Raw genomic sequence first — 13,588 nt, 5'->3', positions numbered from 1 at the left:
GCCAGAGAATTCCTAGAGGCCTGGCACTCCAACCACAACACTATAAACAAGCACATAGATCTAGATACCATCTCTCAACCCCTCAGAAAACGAACAGGAAATGACATCACCACAAACCCCAGGAACCCCATCCAGGAGAAAGATATAAATAGAAAGCAGGAGACAACAGCTTCGCTTCACTTGGAGGTCGCCACCGATGATGTTACCTAGCCAGGTAATGAAACGTCTGGATATCAAACCTATAGCTCAGCGAGCAAACCTACACCCGAAAAAAACAGAGAAATGATAAATCTGATTAGTGTGTGAGAAAATATTCATTCTTCTATTATTTGTTTGAGTATCAGAAGAGATAGCATTAAGGAAAGAGAAAAAGATGATTAGAAAGAAATAATATCAAAGAAGGAATGAAGAGGAAATGAATCAGAGATGTGCATTAAACATAAACCGTCCACTTAAAAGAAAAACAGAAATGGCTTCCTCTCTCTTGAACATAGCAAAGATCCTAGACTGCAGAGCCTTGCACAATTCATTACCCCAATGAGCATTTGTCTCTGAATCTACAAATTTATTGTTGGTGCTAATATATCATCCTTCTTAGAGAAAAAAATCAATTGCTGCCTTTTTGCCCCCTCACTGGCCAGTCCATATAAGAAAACTGCCCTTTTTAACCTTTTCAAATTCCCTTTGATCCTAAGGTCTGCCTGAAAAGGAAACAGATTCTGGATTAGTGGTGCTGGAAAAGCACAGCAGTTCAGGCAGCATCCGAGGAGCAGTAAAATCGACGTTTCGGGCAAAAGCCCTTTATCAGAAATAAAGGCAGAGAGCCTGAAGCGTGGAGAGATAAACTAGAGGAGGGTGCAATCCATTGTGAGTCAGTTTTCTCCTTCACCAAAATTAGTCAGATTCAAATGCCTTCTGAAAGTCCAAATATAGATATACGCCACTCACTCGTTCATCTTAAGTACCCTAAAAAAGTAATAGATTTATGGCATATAAAGTCCAACGCGGAAATGTAAATAGAATATTGATTGAGATCATACACCTGAAAGATGGTATAAAAGGAGGATGGAATTTGAACTAATGTATAGAGTTTTTGTACTGGCCGGAATGCGCTCATGACTGAGACTACAATGGCACCAACTTGAACTGCAACATAATAAGTTAAATAAAACAAGTGTCATTGCCCTGAGGTAGCAAAATCCCCCTTCCTCAAAAAGATTGCTATCAGGAAAAAGGCTGCCAGACAACTGAAGGGACTTATTTTAGTCTGGGATAAAGTTTGCACTCTAGCCACTGATTGAGTATAATAAGCACACAACAAATTTGCAAATTGTGTTTAAAACTTTTGGTTCAATGGAATCTATTGTGGTGTATAAGAGCGTATATGCTGAACGCCATTGCTCAGACCATGCAATTGTTTTTGACTGGAATATACACATGTTAATGCTGGCAGGGTGGAGTAGCTCAGTGTTTGTGTGGGATAGATGATGAATTTCATCTGAAATCCTAGTCAGATCCTAAATTATCTGATGAAGGTCATCTTTTGAAAGATCAGCTTATCTGTTTTCTGCACCCATGCTGACAGGTCTGCTGACTGTTGCCAGCATTTTCTGGTTTTGATTTACCCGATTCAGTCAGGGCAGGTTTTCATAAGTAAGCCATGTTGACTTGAATTGGTATTTCCGAAAGTGCATTTGATGGTCAAAGCCTACTTAGCACACCAAATCTATTTCACCTCCCAAATCTCAATGCTGGAATATTAATTCAGTTTGAGGCACACTCTAATTTGTTAAACTACAGATTAAAAAATGCAATGCTAATGGTTCAATTTTCTGTTCCCAATTCACTCCAATTAAAAGAATAGCAAAGCAGAAGGCAATTTGAGTGACTTCAGGGGCAAGTCTGGAGTCAGGCTGCCACCCATCCAGTTGCGGACTAAACTGTTTAATTTCTGAGTGGGTTGTGTGGAAAATTCTCAAATGAAAACCAGACACTAAAAGCCTATATTTAAAATGAAAGTCCACATTATTTCTGGATACTTCTGTTTCTCATGATTCACAAGCACTTGGTATTAAGGTTTTCAAAGGATTTTCATTTTACAGTAAACAAGTGGATTAAACAGTGATTCTACTTTTGTTTCCTCTCAAGTTTTTGATTTGACAATTCTAATCTGCGCATTTCTCCCTGACCATTTTACAATTTAAAGTAACTGAGAACATGTTAACAATTTTCCAGTACTGGAGTGTCCTGGTAATGCAAGGTCCAATAGAAAGATACTCAACATTAACTTAATGGTTAGGTACCATACCTTGCAGTTTATCATGAAAATAAATGCAGGTTTACAGTTGCATTTTTGATTCCTACCAAGACTATCCCCTTCTATAAGTTAACTCTTATGTTCAGGGAATGTAAATAGTTGTTCCTTAATGGACGTGATAAAGAGGTGATCAGGTAACCTTGCTGCTATGGGATTTAGCAGTACACAAATTGCTATCCTTTCTGAAATTTGAAATAGCAATCACCTTCGAAGTGCTTTTTTGGCTCTAAAGCATTTTGGGATTCCCTGAAAGGACAGGAAAGATACTGAATGCAAATTTATATTTTCTTTCTGGATCACTATCCCTGAAATTCTTTCTTCACACAGCCCAAGGTCCAATTTTTACATCTATGAGGATTAATTGTGAGAATAATGGACTTGCTGGTAGTCAAGGAAGTTGGATGGTTCCTCTGAATTCCTTCTAAACATAGCAACAATTCCCTAAGGCCTTTGTTGCTAATAATACAATTCATTGTGCAACCACAATGAAATATTTTAACTTACGTTTATGGTTTTAGCATATTATACAACTTCTCTCAGTAAATAATTTTGTTTTTTTTTAAACAATGTTAAGGATGATGATTCACAATTTGTGTTTCTTTGCAAGTGAGTGGCATAATTCATAAGGCATGAAGAGCTTACCTGGGGATTATGGAGGAAAAGTACCTCTTTTAAAGTCAACACATAAAATTCAAATATAAATTGAACACAGCGAGAGTGTCAAGAAACCACTTACTGGGCTCACATCTGATATTGGAATCCTGATGCCCTATCACCTGAAGTATACTGTAGTACACATTGGATAACAAACCCACATCAATGTTTGACTACAACAGTTCCATTGCTGATGAAGGGTTTTTGCCCGAAACGTCGATTTTCCTGCTCCCTCGGATGCTGCCTGACCTGCTGTGCTTTTCCAGCACCACTCTAATCTAGATTCTGATTTCCAGCATCTGCCCAGTTGCAAGGCAGTCAGTCCAACAGCAGCATCCAATTCCAATTTGCCCAGAAGGCAGGGACTTATCAGTCAAAAACAGCTCTGCTGGAGGGGACATGTAGTTCCTATCCATGATACCAGATTCCTGTAGTAACTGACCTAACTCTGAACTCAGCGATGAAAGGAGACTCCTAGGAGGAAAGCAGAAGTGTTTTACAGGTGACCTCAAAGCATTCCTAAAGAAATCAAACATACCCCCTGACTCTCATGACTGAGCAAAAGGTTCATTCGAAAAGCGCCCAACATATCCGAGAAACTGCAGTGGGAGCGTGTGGAAAGGTCAGGTCAAGTTCTCCGAAGGAATGCATAGACCTGTACAGAATCTAGGTAAAAACAATGACTGCAGATGCAGGGAACCAGATTCTGGATTAGTGGTGCTGGAAGAGCACAGCAATTCAGGCAGCATCCAAGGAGCAGCGAAATCGACGTTTCAGGCAAAAGCCCTTCATCAGGAATCTATGCAGCTGAGCCTTCAACCACCAGCTGTCCCACACCTGGGCGAGTGTGGATCACACACTCGACTTAGCAGCCAGCTCTGATCCCATCGCTCTGGAGTGGAAGCAATTCCCAAGGGATTGCCTAAAGAGGAAGAGAGACATCATAAGATGTAGGAGCACATGTAGACTATTCAGTCCACTGAGTCAGTCTCGCCATTCAATAAGACCGTGGTTGATCTGATAATCATGACCTTCATTTTCCTGCCTTTCCCTATAACCATTGATTTCCTTACTTATTAAAAAAAAACTCCCTCAGCCTTGAATATACTCAATGACACAGCCTCAACAGAAACATTTCCACATATTCATGACCCTCTGAGAGAAGAAATTCCTCCTCTTAAATGGGTGACCCCTTTTTCTGAGATGGTACCCTCCGGTCCTAGGCCATCCCACACGGCGGGGGAGAGTGGGACTTAGCCACATAGTGACACTACCACTGCACCACAAGAACCTCTCACTTCAAAATATTTCCTGAATGAATGTTTATTAAAATATTAATTCACAGGATGTGGGTGTCATTGGCTAGGTCAGCATTTATTGCCTGTCCCTAGCTGCCCTTGAGAAGGTGGTGGTCAGCTGCCTTCTTGAACCACTGCAGTCCATGTGCTATATGTTGACACACGATGCCCTAAGAGAGGTAATTCCAGGAGTTTGACTCAGTAATAGTGAAGAACAGACAATATAATTCCAAGTCAGAATGGCAATAGGCTTGGAGGGGAAGTTGCAGGTCGTGGTCTCATATATCTGTTGCCCTTGTCTTCCTCTGGAACTCATCATGGGTTTGGAAAATGCTGCCTAAGGATCTTTGACAAATTGATGAACTACTGAGCCCTAACCCTAATTTTTAATATCAGCTCTGCTCCAAAGAATCTTAGTGCCTTGGAGCACAATGCCGAGTGAGTTATAAAACACGTTGCTTGGTTGTTTTTCTCTGTGAAGATGCTAGTGGTCTATCTGTGAATTGACCCACAATAGCTTCTTGCTTTTAAACAGCATCAACATGGAGTTTCATACACAGGGTATTTGAATGTTATGTGGAAACTAGATCACGATCAATAATGGAGATATAAGTGAAGATGAAGGTCATAAAAATATGCCAAAATATAAACAGTGATATTCTGGAAACATAATATACAAATACTTCGGCCAAACTACAAAAGCATCTGCCTGTCCAAAGCATATCTCTTACCCCAACCCTGTCTTTCCAATGTCCACGTGTGAGGGCTAATTCCATTTGTGGTCACATTCACAATAACTATTGTCATCTTTCTCTCTGCGGGGTAATTTCAACTTTGAACTGAAAGGAAAAAGTAAAAATCATCCCCATATTAATATGTTTAAAAAAGATCTCGGCGCTAATATTTCTTTGAACGGCGATAATTGGAACCCCAAGAGATCTGTCAATCTGATTTCGCAGGTCCCCTATGCTTTCACAGTCTCCAGCGCTGTCTCCAGTTTAACGAATGAATAATTAATTTGGAGAATTGTCTAATGATTTTTTTTTGAAGCGACACTCTGACACGGCAGCATTACCAGTTCGAGCGACTCTGGGGGTTGATGCAAAACAGATACTCAACTGGCGCCTGAGCGTTATTACCTCCAATTAAAATAATTGTTGCCTATCCAGTTCCTACATTCCCCGAGGCACAACGGAGCCATGCTTCACATCATTGTCCGGCTATCTCTCTCTCTCCCGCCGCATCAGCCGCCACATAATCCTCGCTCGCCCATCCAGCCCACAGCGCATTGCTATCTCAGTTTCCTAACAGGGTCAGCTTTGCAGACCTGAATGTTAACCAGAGTCAAGGGATTCAGGAAGGGCAATCGTAAACGGAAGTTGCTGGAAAAACTCAGCAGGTCTGGCGGCATCTGTGCAGCCAAACCAGAGTTAACCTTGCGGGTCCGGTGACCCTTCCTTAGAACAGGAAGGATAATCCTTTCTTGGCTCGGAGTCTCACTTTTATCTTTTGCATGTGGCAATGGGAAAGGTTATTCGTCATCCCCGTTACTCATAACCTGTTCTTGTGCATTCATACTAAATATATACACGCTCCGATTCCTCTTCCATGAATACCTGAAGACTCTAAATTATCTTCAATTGGGATTCCGTAGTTTTTGTATTGGGCTCGGCATGCGTCAGATACTCTACAACTGAACTACAGACATTGAAGTGATTTAAAAGGTTACCTTGCTGTATTGGCAATAGGCAGGGATTTCAGCATCGTTCCAAGTAACTCCCTACTATGTGCTGAGTTGAAATCTTAGCGTCATCGCCCCCACCTTCTAAATCCCTTAAATAAAACAAAACACTGCAGACGCTGAAGATCTGAAACGAAAATAAATTGCTGGGAAAATGTCTGTTTTTGCTTCCATTACCTGCAACGTGCTTTGGGGTAGTCCGGTGGTCGTGAAAGCGCTATATGAGCGCTAATGTATCAAACAGTGACACCTTTACGCAATTCTTAAACAGCTGGCTTGCCCATATTAACATGCCTATATTCTTCCTATGATGACTAGAGCAGGCTGGGTGAATGGCTGAGCTCACTATGGATTTAAAGGCGCGTGTCCTGTCCCTGGGAAATGGTTCCATGTATTTTGTGTGACACGCTGTGTGTTCACCGAGGGGAAGGTGGAGAGGACGCCCATCTATCCTCTGAGGAATTCTGAGCCACAAGTTCTGAACAACTGTGGTCGGAGCTCAGAGCATTGGAAATTACTGTCAAAGCCACGCCACCGAGTTAGCGATGATAACACACTGTAAAGTTTTCAGGCGCCTGAGTTCTTTCCTTTCCTCCCTCTGTCAGATTGAAGTAGCAATTGCAGCCGTCTCTTTTTTTATGTAAAAATACTTGTTGCGAGCTGGCTAAATGTCACACACATTCGGTTCGATACTGAGCCGTGGTTCAAAGTGATGTCAGTGCGATAGGGTCTAAGGGCGCACAGTCTTTTGATGCTCTCAGATGCTGGAGCAGCAAAGTAATTAACATATCAGCGGCAATATTGCATCGGTTTGATACTGAGCACAATCGGCGGTGTTTGCATCGCATTGTTCTGGGGCTGATAATTGACTGTCAGTTACTCTCTTTGTCGTCTCTGTGGCGCCGGGTGCCTTTTGATTGTTAATTTAACTTAACTGTCTGCTGCCCCTCCTCCCTAACACACACAGACTGCCTCTCAGGCTTGAACTCTCATCTCTCACATATTGGTTAAAGGACGTATTTGTGCTCTCAGCCGACCGTGCCCATTTAACCGGCACTGTAGCCGATTCCCCAGTTAAGTCCCACTAAGCAAATGCGGAATGTCACTCTTTTGCGTTGGTTTTAAAACACTTTGGCAAATAAGACAAAAGCGCAGCGTTTTCGGAAGACAAGCCAATATACTGTGTTACCAGGAATGATTTGGAGGTGCCGGTGTTGGACTGGGGTGTACAAATTTAAACCTGATGTTGTGTGATTTTCAACTTATTGCCAGGAAGGTCCACCCTGTCAATATTGTAAAATGTAAACATTCTTTCCGAATCTAAATGAGGGGCATCGGTAAGGTGAATAGCAAAGGTGTTTTTTCCCCCCTCGGGTGGAGGAGTTCACACAACAAAAGAACATGATTTTAAGTTGAGAGGAGGAAGATATTAAAGACACCTGGGGGGCAAATGTTTCACCCAGAATGTAGAATGAACTGCCAGAGGAAATGGTCGATGCAGGTATAATTACTACATTTAAAAGGCATTTGGACAGGTACATGAATAAGAAAGGTTTAAAGGGGTGTTGGTCAAATGAGATAGTTTGGTTTGGAAACATGGTCAGCATAGACGAGATGGACAGAAGGGTCTTTTTCCGTGCTATGTGACTATCCGTGTGAGGTGTAATACAGATTAACTGCACTAACATGCTGTACCTCATCTTAACGCGAAGGCTTAAGTTAACTGGCCACGTAAAATGAGCAACATTTCATCCATTCAACATTTAATTTCTATTACTATAACTCCCTGCCGACACAGAACGGTAACCTTCGCATTGCCCCACTCTTCCTGTTGTAAGCTGAGATAAGTTTTATTCTATGAAATTATCTTTCCTCCATTCGGAGAGGTTTCCTCCTGGCTTGGGGGGTGGTAGGCATGGGGAGGGAGGGAGTAAAAAGCTGCTTTTCACCACTGGAAAATTCCCAAGGGGCGGTGGGAGAGCTGCAAGTATGAATGAACCTGGGGATGTGAGTGACAGGTGCGGACATCCAGTGAGCAGCCGGGAAGGGGCGGGCAGAGGGACTGGGGGGGAGGGAACCTTCCCCCTTTTCTCCCTCCGCCCCCCTCCCGGTGGCGCTGTGCCGTCAGTCCGGGGGCCGGCTCCAGTTTCTGGGCGGGTAGCAGAGGCTGCGCTCCCGGGGACTGGTTGGTTCGTGGCGCCGGGGAGGGGTGTGGAGAGCGGGGAGGGGCGGGCTGGCCGCTGTCACTCAGGGCACAGAGTTAAAGCAGGGGCCGGGTCAGGCTTGGGAGCTGCACTGTTGTACCCGCCAGAGACAGAGAGAAAGGCAGCGAGAGAGGGCGACCAGAGGCGGCGGAGTGAGGCTGCTGCTGATGCAGCACCACATGGCGCTTGTCTCCTGAAGGACAGCTACAATCAGGGAGGGCCAGGGCATCTCCGACAGCGGGCTCCGTGTCTGTATCCGCTACCCCGCCGCCGACATCCCTCTGGAAGGTCGTGTCCAATAACTTGCTCATTTTGTCTTGCAAGGAACTGATAGAAATTAAATGGATCGCCATCCGAATCTCATCTGGAGGATTTGGCTGCAGTTGGAGTTGTGTGCGATGGCCATCCTCCTGACGGAAGGTGAGGGGGTTTTCTGAGGTTGTGAGCAGGGGGGGAATGGGGTGGGGGAGGGGATGGAGGCTAAAGTACCCCACTCCCTCTCCTCCCCCGGGGAGAGGGGATCCCAGCCTGGCTGACAAGACTCCCTTCTCTCTCCTGTACATTATCTGCTGCCCTTGTTTCTTTCTTCAGTTAGAAGTCTCTTGTTCCTCGCGAATCTAACTAACGCATTCATCCAGGGCTGTGTGAATGCAGTATGTCCGGCTTATTCGCCCCTCCACGGATCGCTGGCTGCCGTGAAATGGGATTGTTATCCCGGTGGAGTCAAGCAATCCCCCCCCCCCCCCCGTCCCTCCCTCTCCCCTGCTGCAAGTGGTAGTTCTTTGCTGTCCATTTGATGTAAATGGATCTAAGGGGTAATCAGTTGTCAAAATGTTTTTGTTAGCTGCCCCTTAATGAATTTCTCAAATCTTTTAAGAGAAAGCGACCCGTTCTAGCTTAAAAGGTGACAATGTATGTAACCCCAAACGGATTTTTTTTAACAAAGGGCATGAACTTTTTTCCCAACATTTTTATTTGGGGGTAGGGCTCTCTTCAGTATTTCTGTTCAGGGGGAGGTAGTGAGGGAACACCTTATGTTCCAAATATAATTTTTAAATCAGTTGGAAATCCTTTTGGATTTCAGATTAAGCTTTCATGGTAAATGGTCTCTTTTCTGCTTGTAGAGCGATGCCAGTTACCGGAGAGTTGACTTGTTTTCGTAAAAAAAGTCTTTTTGGAGGGTTATATCATCTGTTCTCTTGATGTTTGTTTGTAAATGATCTCCTGCACTCGCTGTTCGGCGCTGGAGGTTAGGATGAACAAGCTAATTGTTACTTTTTAAAAAATTTTATTTTGCTACAAACGTGTAATTAAACCCAAAATAAGAGCCCTGTCGTCAGCAGCTGGCTCTCCCTGTGGTTGCATCAAAGGCAGGAGGCTGGGAGCGAGCCAGACTGATGGGAAGTCACCGATACCGAAACTATGTGGCTGATAATGATATAATTAGGGGATCACAAGACTTTTCTCCTGCCAGTTTACATCAAAAGCTGAGGTTTAAAAGTCTGCAGTGTCTCCTGTAGCCATTTTGGCGGAGTATGGACTCGTAAAACTAAGGATGGAGGATGAATTGCTGCTTGAACTTTTTTTTTGGCTTAAGATTTAAAGACCCCAAGTTTTCGGCGCATTGAAGATTTATAAACTCTGCTCTATAGACTGTTGTCCAGGGGGAGGTTTGAACAGGGAACCACAACAAATGGTATCGACGTTAGTCGTTTTACACAGTCAATCCTCTACCTTCCATTAGCCCTGAGTCATTAAGGGCAGCGTTGTTAGTATTGAGAGCTGAGTTTAGGAGGTTGAAACCTGATCTCTGACAGGCCAATATAGCAAAGCTCCTTGAGTCCCGCTGCATACAAAGAGGACTTATGAGTTTTTTCCAGTAATTTTTCAGTAGCGGAAGCTATTAAGGTTTTTAAAAGGGAGATGCACGTGCATTTTTTTAAGCTTGTTTGTGGTCAGAGAGAGGCTCCTACCAATACTTTTTTTTTGAATAAAAAATATGTTTTGTTAAGAAATATCTTGATTTCTAAATCGGCAGATTATTAAGGTGCCCACCCTCATTATCCTCAGCCAAGTTTGTACATTGCACAGCCCGAACAAGACGGCTGCTTGTAAGATGTTAATTTTAAAAAAAGTTCCATTTGGTTTTGAAAGAAATTGTCTTTTTGGCAAACAAACCACTAATTATAAGGTTTATGGTTGCTGCCTGAAAGGCATTTATTTGCACGGAACGGTCTGAAAAGAAAGGCCTTTTGTGTATTTCTCTGTACCTGCCTCATCTTCAGTTTATAAATAACTAGTTTGAAAGAGCAGAACTTTCTAGTGTTACCGTTTGTCTTTTGCTTTCGTCTAATGGGCCCGGGGTGGCGTTCTTTCCAAGGACCTGATCAGCCAAATTTTGTCAGCATTTAAGTTTATTGCGTTTTCTGTGTAGACTGTGGTTGGAAAAATGAGTTTTAATAACTAAGTACGCTGGGATGCTTGGAGACATTGCTTAGGGAGCTGGAAGGACTAAACTAGTCATCAACCTCCTTCTGCATACAAATCAAGAACACACATCAAGCAATTGAGAATTGGTTTGTTTGCAGTACAGAAAATTAATGATTCATATTTGAGGTATGACTAGCCAAGTCTGGTCACAAATTAATGTAGCTTTTTCTCTCTCTTGTAAACTTCAGGTGAAATTAGGTGCTACTGTGACGCATCTAACTGCGTGGCGACAGGTTACATGTGCAAATCAGAACTGTCAGCATGTTTCTCAAGGTTGCTGGACCCCCAGAATATGAACTCCCCTTTAACTCATGGGTGTTTAGACACTATTTCAAATTCAGCAAGCATCTGCCATGCAAAAAGATCCCAGAATCACACCGGGACCTGGCCAATGCTGGAGTGCTGTCACGAGGACATGTGCAATTATAGAGGGCTCCAAGACGTTCTTTCACATCCAGGGAGTGAAACCTCTGGTAAGAATTTTCTCTGCGGAACTTCGGCCAGATCTACAAGGCGCTGACAGCCAAGGGCTTTGGGTGGCTGGTATTGATTTTGTTGATGTAATTAGAGCCACAGAGAGGGAATGACAAGATGCGAACTGGATTTTTAGCAATAAGATATTATGTCTCTGTGAACATTTCGGAGCTGAAAATGTGTTGCTGGAAAAGCGCAGCAGGTCAGGCAGCATCCAGGGAACAGGAGAATCGACGTTTCGGGCATAAGGCGTTCTTCAGGAATGAACATTTCGGAGGGCTAGTAAAAAGATTTGTTAAAAAAAATTCTCCAGTTTTCCTGGGGCAGCAAATGAGATTAAAGCAAAATGGTTGCTTGGAGTTTAGTGAGTCTGTTTGTGATTTAAAACTTTGGAAGTGGTAGGAACACTAGTGTGTGCATCTAACTGCCTAATGGACTGCAGATCTTTAAATTTACATTTGGGTAGAAAGGATTTAATTTTTGAAATGTTTTGATACACTATCTTAGTTGGTACTCCACTTGGACAATCTTATAACTTTTTGGACTTGTTAGAATAAAGTTACATATGTTAATCATCCAAATGGAGATTGTATCAAGGTTAATGTGATGGTCAGTTGCTTGTTGCATTCTGCTCACTCTTTTCTTTCTTTCTACTTTTTTGTTTCTTCTGCTCCCTTTCTCAGATCAGGGGACTAGGTACCATCAGGACCCCAGTAAGAACCTGATCACCAGAGTTCAAGAATTCACTTCCTCCAAGGAGCTGTGGTTCAGAGCTGCAGTTATTGCTGTGCCCATCGCTGGTGGCCTCATTTTGGTTTTGCTCATCATGCTGGCTTTGCGGATGCTTCGCAGTGAAAACAAAAGACTTCAGGACCAACGACGGCAGATGCTGTCTCGTTTGCATTACAGTTTCCATGGGCACCACTCCAAAAAGGGGCAGGTGGCTAAGTTAGATTTGGAGTGTATGGTACCTGTGACTGGCCATGAGAACTGCTGCATGACCTGCGATAAAATGAGGCACTCTGAGCTCAGTAATGACAAGCTTCTCTCTCTCGTTCACTGGGGGATGTACAGCGGACACGGGAAGTTGGAGTTTGTATGACCCCGAGTTTAATCTCGAACTACTCGTGGTTCTTTTCTGCTGGACAAATGCACTTTATGTGAAAGACAATCATAGACTTGCTGAGGACAGTAATTTTAAAGAAGACTCTAGGTTGAACAAGGGACCTGATTTTAATATATTCTACACATAGAGTCCTTGCCTCTGTGAAGGTTTCCAAAATTTCTCATTTGCACACTTTGTATAAGGATGAATTCTCTACATTTGTTTCTAGAAACTGTTCACATAGCTCGGGGAGAGGGGGAACAAAAGGAAAAGATTGGATTTTTTTTGAGCTAACAGAAATGGAGAAAACTGTATGTATATTTGTGTCCAATCCTGCTCTTTATATGTTTCCTGTTCCAATTTATTGTAAAAATCTGAAAATATATTTTTTCTCTAATTCTGATCAGATATCCTGGTTTTATTGAAATTGCCATCGTCACTCAATGCATTTTTGGGTGGACAAATGCAAATATTTTCTTTGACGTTGCAGTATTTCCCTTTTTAAATGCAGAGGCCACTGAGTATGGCACAAGTGATTGTTAGGCTTTCCTGAGTTGTACTTGGTTGCATCTACTCTTTCAATGGGTATAATGACAGGAAATGAATTTATTTTTTCTTTTCAGCCCCTCCCCTATGTTTGTCCTTCTGTAATATTGGGATAATGGAAAAAGTAGGTCATTTGCTTATTTGGAGTCCTTCTCCCTGACCTGAAACTAGGCATTGGCCTATTTAACACTTTTTTTTGACAATTAGTTGAAGGAACTGATCCTGTGTAAGTTTAGCTTACCCAAAACCCAGCAGGACAATATTGTTAATTTCTCATCAATAAAGATACAGCTGCCATATGCACTGATTACCTGTGCTGGTAGCAGTTTTCCAGTAGACCACATACCATGTTCATGCTGAGTTACATTTCACAAATACGATGTTGCGTCACCATAGTCTTACCAGACTATAGGGATTGCTTTCTTGTCAGATAGGAGCAACTGGTGGTGATTTATCCTGAGGGCCTCAGGTGAGGGAAGAGGTTGAGAAGGAGAGTCCTTAATGGTAACCTCAACCCTGTGATAAGAATTGAACCCACACTGGTAGCATCACACTGCTCTGTAAACCAACAACCCAGCCAACTGAGCTAAACTGATTCCCCACAAATCGGCTGTAATGTAACAAAGTTTACCAACACTCACATCCAGAGAAAGGTCTGAAGGTTTATCCAATATCATTGTAGAAAGAATCCCAAAACAAACTGGTTCTTTGTTAGGGTCACTAGTCCCACTTCTAAACTAAAACTTTGCTAATTAGTTT

General features: G+C 42.8%; 1 protein-coding gene across 1 annotated transcript; it reads left to right on the top strand.

Moving 5' to 3' along the window:
• Positions 1–8,258: 8,258 nt before the first annotated feature.
• Positions 8,259–12,686, top strand: bambia (BMP and activin membrane-bound inhibitor (Xenopus laevis) homolog a). The gene is made up of 3 exons (XM_043690563.1): positions 8,259–8,634; positions 10,893–11,177; positions 11,862–12,686. The coding sequence occupies exons 1-3, from the start codon at positions 8,556–8,558 to the stop codon at positions 12,278–12,280; spliced, it is 783 nt and encodes a 260-aa protein (XP_043546498.1). The 5' UTR covers positions 8,259–8,555; the 3' UTR covers positions 12,281–12,686.
• The last annotated feature ends 902 nt before the right edge of the window (positions 12,687–13,588 follow it).

Source organism: Chiloscyllium plagiosum, chromosome 5 (genome assembly GCF_004010195.1).
Source record: "Chiloscyllium plagiosum isolate BGI_BamShark_2017 chromosome 5, ASM401019v2, whole genome shotgun sequence".
NCBI classification, from domain to species: Eukaryota; Metazoa; Chordata; class Chondrichthyes; order Orectolobiformes; family Hemiscylliidae; genus Chiloscyllium; species Chiloscyllium plagiosum.
Note: the sequence above shows the minus strand (reverse complement) of the source record. Positions and strands in the feature narration are given on the sequence as shown.